At 38.2% G+C, this 11,592-nt stretch overlaps 1 protein-coding gene across 1 annotated transcript in view; it reads left to right on the top strand.

The window, feature by feature from the left end:
- Positions 1-11,592, top strand: part of GRM8 (glutamate metabotropic receptor 8) — a 1,151,282-nt gene that overhangs the window by 918,081 nt on the left and 221,609 nt on the right. The window contains exon 7 of the mRNA XM_007946744.2: positions 9,826-9,962. Coding sequence (XP_007944935.2) covers positions 9,826-9,962 — 137 coding nt within the window. The remainder of the gene's footprint in view (positions 1-9,825; positions 9,963-11,592) is intronic.

The raw sequence follows: 11,592 nt of genomic DNA on the forward strand, positions 1-11,592 counted from the left end.
AACAACAATGCTGTAATTAGAAGGGAAACCATCGTAGAGGTGAAGTATAGTGACAAGAAGTGATGAATGAATTGGTAAATTTAAAGAGTCATAGATTTGTTTTAGTGTTGGTGGAAGGTGGTGTCCAGAGAATAAATTTTCAGAGATGGTGTAATAACTTGATGTAAGTTGTAGAGTGTGATCATGAAAATGCATAATGAGATTAGGTGAAAGAAATGATAATTAGAAGTGAGGGAGGCAAATAATCCAGAGGATACTGAGTCATCCAGGTAGATGAGAAAGCCAACAGCAATGATAACAGGAATGTGGATGGAGTCAATACAGTAAGTCAGATGCTAAAGTCTTCAATGAGCCAGGCTAGATTAGATGTATGTATGAGTAGTTGGACTCATTCCTAAATAATTATATTATATGATTTTTAATCAAATATATGACTCTATTTATTGATTGTAGTAAATAGTTGATATAAATAAATTGGATAAGGAAAAGAAGTACATGAATAATTGAGATTCTATGGAAAATTGCTATTTCCTATGTGCATTTTGGTCAATGACTTAAATATCATTTATTAACTCTTTTATTAAAGTTGCTAACAATTACTAAAGTAACTGATTTAATTTTTAATGTTTTTAATTTTTCCCGCTTATCCACTAGTATCAGTGGTGGTAAGTGAGCAAATAGATAAAATTTTGGTAGCAAGGGGGAAGAAGTGAAGTTATAGCCTTGACAGTAAACAAACTGAGTGGCTTCAACTTAGACTAATATTTTGCACATAAAGCTAAGTGGATTATTTTTGCAATGCCTTTTATATTATGGAAACCAGAAAATGTAGATCAAAGGAGCATCAGTTTAATCCAAGGAGCTAATGATGGTGAGAGTTTCCATTTATTGCACACTTACTGTGTGCCAGTCACTGCACTAAGTGGATGACATATTTATCTCATTTAACCCTTGAAATAGCCCAGTAAGGATGGGGTCATTATGCCCACTTTACAGATGAGAAAATAGGTCGAGGGAGGGTATAAAACTTGCTTTTGTCAAAGTAATTGGCAGAGCCAGAAATCAAACACCAGTCCTGAATCCCAAGCCCATGTTCTTCCCAGCACCATATCCAAAAGAGCCAACATTTTCAAATAAAACCTTCATTGGATAAATCATATTTCCTACAAAAGCCTGTTGGAAGTACTTGAGTACTGCTAATATTTTTTTTTCATGCATTTCCTGTTGAACAAAAGATATTTAAGGAAGTGTATGAACCCTGAAAGTAGTATCAGATTGCTAAGAGTTACCTCCCTCTCCACGTTGTTTGTTTCTCCATGTTGTTTGTTTGTTCCACTAACTCACATAGGTCAAAAGTATTTTAAAAATTTAGCCAAATCAAGTGCATTAATGTCCTATATCTTACCATATTATTATTAAACCATACTGCATGATGAAAGAGACAGCATATTGAGACATTTAAAAAAAAAAAAAAAAAAACCTCATTGACTTTTAGTTGACCCCAATTCATAATGACCCCTCCTTGGGTTTCTGACGTGGTATCTCTATGGTAGTAGATTGCCCAGTCTTCCTTCCAAGGATTGACTGGTGGGTTTGAACTGCCGGCCTGGTTAGCAGTCAAATGCCTTAGGCACTATGCCACCAGGGCTCCATTTGAAATTTTTTATGGGCAAAATGCCACTTAATTCAGTTTTGTAGGACGTTTCACTTTCAGTACAAAGGAGCCACTTTTACATTCATTGTACTTTATTGATTGCTCCCTCAATGTTGAACACTGTCTTAGGTCCAGTGTCTACAAAGATAAAAGATACATTCTGCCATTTCATAAGGAGGCTGTGGTTTTCTAAGGAGGACAGATGGTTCACCTAGTGTAGAGCACTTGTGTTGTTGATAGGTGCTAGTGAGTCAGTTTCAATTGATAGCATCAATTGAAAACACTGCTCAGTCTGGCACCATCCTCACTATCATTACTGTGCTAGAGCCCATTATTGCAGCCACTATCAATCCATCTCACTGAAGGTCTTTATCACTGATCTTCTACTTTACCAAGCATGATGTTCTTTTCCCAGGGATTGGTCCCTCCTGATAAGATGCCCAAAGTATAAGAAATGAAGCCTTTCCTTCCTTGCTTTTTAGGAGCATTCTGGCTGTACTTCCTCCAAGACAGATTTGTTCATTCTTCTGTCAGTCCATGGTATACTCACTATTTGTCAACACCAAAATTCAAAGGCATCAATTCTTTGGGTATTCCTTATTCATTGTCCAACTTGTGAATGCATATGAGGCAATTGAAAATATACCATAGTTTGGCTCAGGCACACGTTAGTCTTCAAAGTGACATCTTTTTTTTTTTAACATTTTAAAGAGTTCTTTTGTAGCAGATTTGCCCAATTCAATACATTATTTGATTTCTTGACTGCTACTTCCATAGGTCTTGATTGTGGATCCAAGTAAAATGAAATACTTGCCAGCTTCAAACTTTTCTCCATTTATCATGATGTTACTTATTGGTCCAGTTGTGAGTATATTTGTTTACTTTATGTTGAGGTGTAACCCATACTGAAGACCATAGTCTTTGATCTTCATCAGTAAGTGCTTCAAATCCTCTTCACTTTCAGCAAGCAAAGTTGTATCATCTGCATCTCTCAGGTTGTTAATGAGTCTTTCTCCAGTCCTGATGCGATGTTCTTCTTCATATAGTCCAGCATACTGATTGAATAAGCATGGTAAAAGGTACAACCCTGACACACACCTCTCCTGATTTTAAACCATGTATTATCTCCTTGTTCCATTCAAACAACTGCTTCTTAGTCTATGTAAAAGTTCCTCATGAGCACAATTAAGTGTTCTGGAATTCCCATTCTTTACAATGTTATCCATAATTTGTTACAATCCACACAGTTGAATGTCTTTGCATAGTGAATAAAACACAGGTAAGCAAGATCTTACTGAAAATAATTCAAAAATGGTTGCAGCAGTATATTGATAGAGAACTTCCAGAGGTGCAAGCTGGATTCAGAAGAGGATGTGGAACAAGGGATATCAGAGCTGTTGTCAGATGGATCTTGGCTCAAGGTAAAGAATACCAGAAAGATGTTTATTTATGCTTTATTGACTATGCAAAGGCATTTGATTGTGTGGATCATAATAAATTATGGGTAACATTGAGAAGAATGGGAATTCCCAAACACTTGATTGTACTCATGAGGAACCTGTACCTTGACCAGGATGCTGTCATTCGAACAGAACAAGGGGACACTACATGGTTTAAAATCAGGAAGGGAGTGTATCAGGGTTGTATCCCTTCCTCATACTTATTCAATCTATATGCTGAGCAAATAATCCGAGGAGCTGGACTATATGAAGAAAAATGTGGCATCAGGATTGGAGGAAGAATCATTAACAACCTGAGATACACTGATGATACAACTTTGTGCTGAAAGTGAGGATGACTTGAGGCACTTACTGATGAAAATTGAGGAACACAGTCTGCAATATGAATTACATCTCAACATAAAGAGACAAAAATCCTCACAACTGGACCAATAAGCAGAATCACAATAACTGGAGAAAAGATTGAGGTTATCAAAGCATTGACATTGCTTGGTTCTACAATTGATGCCAATGGAAGCAGCAGTCAGGACATTAGACGACGTGTAGCACTGGGCAGGTCAGCTGCGAAGGAACTGTTTCAAGTGCTGAGGAGCAAGGATGTCTCCTTGAGGACTAAGGTGCACCTGACACAGGCTGTGATATTTCCAATCACCTCATATGCATGTGAGAGCTGGACAATGAATAAGGAAGACCGAAGAAGAGTTGATGCTTTTGAGTTGTGGTGCTGGCAAAGAATGCTGAAGGTACCATGGACTGCCAAAAGAACTAACAGATCTGTCCTGGAGGAAATGTGGCCGAGATGCTCCTTGGAAACAAGAATGACCAGACTTCGTCTCACCTGCTTTGATCATGTTGTCATAGGGGACCATTCTCTGGAGAAAGATGTCATGCTTGGTAAGGTGGAGGGTCGACGAAAGAGGGGAAGGCCTTCAACAAGATGGATTGACACAGTGGCTACGACAATGGGCTCAAGTATAGCAAGGATCAGGGAGCTGGTGCAGGATTGGGCAGTGTTTCGTTCTGCTGGGCATGGGGTCACTATGGGTCAGAAATGACTCAATGGCACCTAACAACAACAACAACAAACATCTTCCAGCCAAGATCCATCTGACATCAGAAAGGATATTCCTCGTTCTACATCCTCTTTTGAATCCAGCTTGAATTTCCAGAAGTTGTTTGTTGATACAGTGCTGCAACCATTTTTGAATTATCTTCAGAATAGTTTTACTTGCATTTAATATTAATAATATTGTTGGATCATTTCTGCATTCTGTTGGATCATCTTTGGGATGGATATAAATATGAATCTTCCAATTGGTTGTCCTGGTAGTTGTCTTCCAGATTTCTTTATATAGCTGACTGCTAGTAAACACCAAAATAACCAAACCCATTGCTGTCAAGTCAATTCTAACTCATAGTGATTCCATGTGTTACAGAGTAGAACTACTCCTTAGGGTTTTCCTGGCTGTCATCTTTACAGAAGCAGATGTTTTCCCCATCTTATCACTGTGTGGGTTCAAACTGCCTATGTTTAGTTGAACACAAACCATTTGCACAACCCAAGGACCTTGAGAACTAGTATGCTTTCAATAAATATATGTTGAATAAATGTTTTTGATCAGGTGTGGACATGAATAACAAGGGTGCAGGGACTGTGGTGGGTGATATATTAAATTGGATAGGTCATAAAGAGATACTTTGGTTCCTGTTCTAGTTTTGGAGGATCACATTTCTAGAAGAGATTGACCCTTGGGCTACAACTTGCAGGAATTATACAGAGAAGAAGGGATTGGATAAAAGAGAACCAAGATAAAAGGATGGTGGGAAAGACATGGTTAATTTAGGGAAGTTCAGTTTAGCTGTATGTGGCATTGTGTTGGAGGAGAGCAGAGACTAGGAAGGTGAGATCTGAGATTGTGAAAGCTAAATATGCTCACTGAGATGTCTGTCTTCTCGTATAGACTGTGGGTGTCAACCAAAACAATAAATGAAATGACAGCTAACACTTAATGTAATGCCTAGTGTGTACCATAAATCACTCTAAATATTTTATATATGTTCATTCATTTAATCCTCACATATCCCTCTGGGGCAAGAATTATTATTAGCTCTATTTGACAATAAAATGAGGTACAGAGAAAGTAAGGACTTACCCAAAGTCATACATCAAATAAATAGCAGAAAAGGGGTTTAAACATAATAGTCTGCTTCTAGAATTCACACTCTTAGCCCCTTCAGTACTTTGCTTCTTTTTTTTTCCTTTATTTTATTTTGTTGTTGTTGTTGAGGATATACACAGCAGAGTATACACTATTCAACAATTTCTAAGTGTACAATTCAGTGATATTGATTACATTCTTCAAGTTGTACAACCATTCTCACCCTCCTTTTTTGAATTGTTCCTTCCCCCATTAACACAAACTCACTGCTCCCTAGGTTTCTTATCTAATCTTTCAAGTTCCTGTTGTCAATTTGATCTTATATAGATAGTTCTTAAAAGAGAACAATTGTCAAGGCATGCATTTTTTACTAGTTAAGATAAATTGTTTGTTTTTAAGAAGACTTCAGGTTTAAGGATTATAGGGCAACAGTTTTGAGAGTTTATCTAATATCCATGGCTCTGGAAAGTCTGGATTCCATAAGAATATTTCATTGCCCCCCTTTTGATCAGGATTTTTCTATAGAAACTTTGATCAAAACTTTCAGTAATGGTAGATGGGTACCATGCAGTTTTAATTATCATCATCATTATTATTCATCCCATACGTGTTTTCAATACACACCAACTCATAGGAATAGCAAGGTAGTTGTTCATGGAAGCAATTAGCCACACATTCCATTTCCTTCTCCTATTTTTTATTCCTCTTCTTCCTCTGTTGTTTCAGGCAATTGTACCTTGGATAGCCAATTGTAAGCCTTTAATAACCCAAGCACTACACAATGGACTAGGAGGTAGAACAGAAGCACTAAAAATAGTATTTGGCCAATGGAATGGGATGTCCCAGGAAACTAAAGATTCAGATCCCATGGGGTGTTTGGTACAGCCTCAGCAGCTATTCTTTTTGTTCTTGTTTTAAGTATATTTATCACACAACTTTCGCCAATTCAATTTTTCAACAGTTGTGCAACTTATTGACAGCAATTACATTAATTGGCTATGCAACCCTACCCTTAATCAATGTGATTTTTCCATCACCATAAACTAGTACTCAGTGCTCTATAAACAAAACACTTCCTTTCCTCCTCCCTCCTGGTAGCTACTAACAACCTTTGATCTATATATTCTTGTCTTTACAGATAAGTGAAGTCATATAATAATTGTCATTTTGTGATTGATTTATTACACTCAAAATAATGTCTTCTAGCTCATCCATGTTGCAGTATGTACCAAGACTTCATTTTTCTTTCTGTCTAAGTAGTATTGCTTCTTAATGCCATGTCAAATTTAGTATAAAGATCATGGTGAATAATATGCAATAAGTAATGATGTTTGAAGTATCTTAGTTGTTGTTAGATGCCAGCAAGCTGACTCTAACTCTTAGTGACCCTCTGTACAACAGAACAAAACACTGCCCAGTTGTGTGCCATCCTCACAATCCTTGCTGTACTTGAGCCCATCATTGCAGCCACTGTGTCAATCCATCTTGTTAGTTGAGACACGTTTAATTCTGTAATAATGTGACTCTCAGTAGCTTGTATTCCAGTGTTCTTTCTTGAATTGGAGAAACACCTGGCATGCTAGGAATTATGCACAACCTAGAGTACATTCATAAGAGTCTGTTATACAAATCACTTTCTTTTAAGATTGAGAATTGCTGTCATAGGACATGAAGAGTCACTCAATGAGGGAAGTGACAAGATTAGGGATTATCTTAAACCCACTGCCCTTGAGTCAATTCAGTTCCTACTCATAGCAATCCTATAGGACAGAGTAAAACTACCCCATAGGGTTTCTAAGGCTGTAATCTTTATGGAAGCAGACTGCTTCATCTCCTGTGGAGCAGCAGGTGAATTTGAACTGCTGACCTTTTGGTTAGCAGCCTAATGTTTTAACCTCTGTGCTACCAGAGCTCCTGAGGAATTATCTTACTTAGAGAAAACTAAATGTTCCTTTATTCATGAAGGATGTGACATTAAAATTTGTCAAAGTGGTTTATTAATCTCAAAAATTGTTGATGTTGTTAATGTGAAATCATAGATATTATCTATTTTTCAGACAGAAATAATCTCTTTCTCATTTGAACTCCCATAACCCTTCACCTAGACCCTGGATGGTACAAATAGTAAGTGTTTGATTACTAGCTAAAAGGCTAGTGGTTCAAACTCACCCAGAGGAACCTCAGTAGCCAGGCCTAGTGATCCATTTCTGATTGCCTTGGAAATTCTTTGGAGCAATTCCAAAATTCTGCACATGTAAAGTTGTCACGAGTTAGAACTGACATGATGGCAACTAACAAAGACATCAGGCCAAGACCTTTTAACATTCTTGCTGTTCCTATGAGTTGATGTTTATTAAAAACACATATGGGATGAATAATAATGATGATGGTAATTAAAATAATAATAATAATGATATCTAACTACCCCATTGAAGTTTTAAACATTTTATACATATGCATGAATTTAATTCTCATAAAAATGCTATGAAAAAAATGTCATTATCCCCACTTTACAGATGAAGAATCTGAAGCTTCAAGAGGTCAACCTGTCCAAAGTTACTAGGAATTAGGAAAAGTTTTGGTCAGGTATGGCATTTGAGTTTCTAAGGAATAGCCAAGATCTATCTGGTTGATTGGAGAGCTCCAACGTTGCTCCCCAATTCCTCATTTCTCTCTTGGTTTATAAAGTCTTTTCCCATATGAACTATTGCTATTCCTACTAATACTTCATAGTTGTGCACAGCTCTTTTAAGACTTCAAAATACGTTCATATTCATTGTCAAGTCACTATGGTACAAGTGAAGAACATAAGATATATATAAGTTGTGAAAATGAATGTTGGGGGATGCAATGTGTGACGTTAGCATGGATATGCAGCTACTGATTCTTGAACCAGTGTTCTTTCGTCCATGTTATGTTATCTCTTGTGGCCTCATCAGTTTTTTTTACAGATACCAGGTATCTGTGGTCTCATCAGAGACTTTACATATTGTCCAGATTTTAGGAAGATTCCAGAGAAGTGAAAATATTAGACATCTCTCCATGTAATACTTGAAAAGTACGCTAACTGCTACTGAGTAAATTTGGTTGTATTTATTTCCCAATTACTTCTTTTTTGATAAACTCAGCCATTTTGTTTGATGACTAATTTATGATGTTATGGTTATTGTCATTTAGCAAATTAACTCCTGATGTAGAACAAGAAACTGATTATAAGATGAAAATGTATACAGTTGACATATATAACTATTGGTGATATATAATTTTGGAGAATATAATATAGAGAAGAGATAGCATGAAGGGAGAACTTCCTAATACAGTATAGAGATTCATTCGAACATGCTGTGAGAAGAAATTCAGGGATGGGGACCTGCAGAGAGAAGATAGCCACAAAGAAAAGGATTGATTTCAGGTGAATTTGTAAAGATAGGGAAGAGTAAGCCATGAAGATGAAAGGGGATCTAAAGGATGTTGAGAAAGAGAAGGTCTGTGGGGCTAGCTCCAGCAAGGAAGTAATGAGGTGTTGATCCCTGTCTACACTTGAAACCTGTGATGATATAAAAGTTAATAAGAGGGCAAATAAAAGTAAGCAGAAGCTATCAAGAGAAAAGATGAAAGCTTCAGAGAGTTAAAGCTTCAGGGAGTTAGAACAGACCCCATTTCTTACATCCTGCTGCATGGTTGCTTGCTGTTCTTCATATCAGAGTGAACCAGGAGAACATTTATGATCTGAGTAGAGTTTGGGGCTTCCCAGCGATCACTGCCTCACCCACTGGAGAATTTCTCAGCAGTAGCCCACATAGATATACTCTTGGGTAGAGAGGTAGCAGAAGCAGAGTCTTAGAAGAGAAATTGAAAAGGGCAACTGCTTCAGAGTGGAATTGAACTTGGGATCATGTAAAACTCTAGGGAATCTGGCTGGGACACTCAAGTGCCATATTTGAGTTGCTATTTATAATTCATGTTCTACCTAGGTCACGCAAATGGTTAACACGCATGGCTGCTCACTGAAAGGCTGGGGGTTAGAGTCTACCCAGAGGGGCCTCAAAAGAGTCTCAGCAGTCTACTTCCCAAAAATCAGCCACTGGGAACACTGTGGAGCACAGTTCTATTCTGACACACATAGGGTGGCCAAGCGTTGAAGTCAACTCAACACAACTGGTTACTGTACAAGAGTTATTATGCTTCAAGACCTTTACATTCTTTTTCATTAAGTGTCATTCTCTGTATACAGTCTTGAATGTTCAGCCTATCCATTTATTTATTCAGCTGCTATGTACAGTGCCTAACTTGGATGCTCATCACTGGCTTTCCACAATTTCCATTTATTATCCACAATAAAGCACATCTCCTTCCTGTGTGTGGATCTGAGTTTCTTTTCATGTAAATGGCATTATGCTTTCAAGAATGACCTTGTATGTATTAATACAATCTTCATATCTCTGGCTACACACAATATATTTTTATCTACCATTCTTTCCAACAGGATAATAAGCCCAGTGGGCTATCTTACTAAAACTGTTTATTAACATTGTTTTCTAAATGTTTATAGGTAGTGCTGGAACACCTGTTACTTTCAATGAAAATGGAGATGCTCCTGGACGTTATGACATCTTCCAGTATCAGATAACCAACAAAAGTAGAGAGTACAAAATCATCGGGCATTGGACCAATCAGCTTCATCTAAAAGCAAGTATCAATATAAATGCACATTAATGTGTATAACTCTAGAGGAGTGATGATTTCTTTTCAAAGATATAATTTTTGTTAGAATTTTCCTGTAAATACATTTTTAGGAAGTGTATTATTTAATCTTTCCTTCACTCTAAAATGTTATGGAAGGTCCTAAAATTCTGCGGAGGAATCTCATGATATCTGTAGGAATTCAGGCAGGAGCTCAATTTCTTTCAGTTGATCAGACATCAAGTTTTTGTATACTTTGTACGAATGTGTGTTGGGGGCATGTCCTATATTATAACGAGTGCATCACAAATTGTAAAGTGCGGGCTTACATAAACTGTACACCACCTTTGCCACATCACAAGTGGTGATTTATGGCTACGTTGGATTGGTAGTAATGAGCCATGATCTTTATCTACATTACCTCTTTCAGTTGTAACACCAGAGAAAGTTAATGGAGTGATGCTCAGATTATTTAACAGCCTGTCTATCTCCAGAGCCCTCAAAGCCCAAGGCTATTGGACTTTGCAGTTCCTTTAAGTGGTCATGTCAGGGGGACTTGGAGGTCCCAGCCCAAAGTAGTCCCAGTGCCTTGGGGTTGTGTCAGCTGGGAATTTGCCTTCCAAGATGCCGTTGTCACTTGAGACTCTTTCTTCCTGCTGGGGTCTGGGAAGGACCAAGTGCAGGTGGCACTCAGGGATGGCAGTGGGGCAGAGGAGCTTCATCAAGTATGCCTGGGGGGTGGAAATCTCCAGAGGTCCTGCCTAGGTTATCTAGTATTGTTATAACAGAAATACCATAAGTGGATGGCTTTAACAAACAGAAATTTAGTCTGTCATAGTTTAAGAGCATAGAAGTCAAAATTCAGGACACCAGCTCTAGTGGAAGGCTTTCTCTTGTCAGCTCTGGGGGAAGACCTTTGTTTCTTTTCAACATCTGTGGGCCCAGGGTCCCATGGAGATCTCCATGTGTCTTGGTATCAGTCTTCCCCTGAACCTAGGAGGTTCTCAGCACAGGAACACCAGGTCCAAGGCTGTACTCCACCCCAGGTTCTTCTTTCTTGATGGTACTGAGGTCTCTCCATCTCTGCTTACTTGTTTAATCTCTTTCATACTCAAAAGAGATGGACTCAAGATATAACATAACCCTATAGGTTGTACCCTGCCTCACTAACATAACAAATATAACCTAATTCTCTTGAACATAATCTAATCCTGATTAACTACAAGCAGAAATTAGAATTTACAACACATAGGACAATTACATCAGATCACAAAATGGAGGGCAACTGCACAATGCTGGGATGCATGCCCTAGCCATATTGATACATATTTTGGGGGACACAATTCAATTCATGACAGGACCTCTCCTGAGGTCAGGCAATGATTCAGGGCAGAGGTCTCCAGGGGTTTTGGAGAAAGCCTCTGGGCACTGTTGTTATTGTTGTTGTTGTTATGTGCCATTGAGTCAGACCCGACTCATAGCAACCCCTCCTTGGCTTTCCGAGGCAGTATCACTACATAAGTTGATTGCCCAACCTTCCTTCCAAGGAGTGGCTAGTGGGTTTGAACTTCCAGCCTTCTGATTAGCAGTCAAGTGCCTTAGGCACTATACTACCAGAGCTCCTCTCTGGGCACTA

Source organism: Orycteropus afer, unplaced genomic scaffold (assembly GCF_000298275.1).
Source record: "Orycteropus afer afer isolate SDZICR_OR568_19922 unplaced genomic scaffold, OryAfe1.0 scaffold00170, whole genome shotgun sequence".
NCBI classification, from domain to species: domain Eukaryota; kingdom Metazoa; phylum Chordata; class Mammalia; order Tubulidentata; family Orycteropodidae; genus Orycteropus; species Orycteropus afer.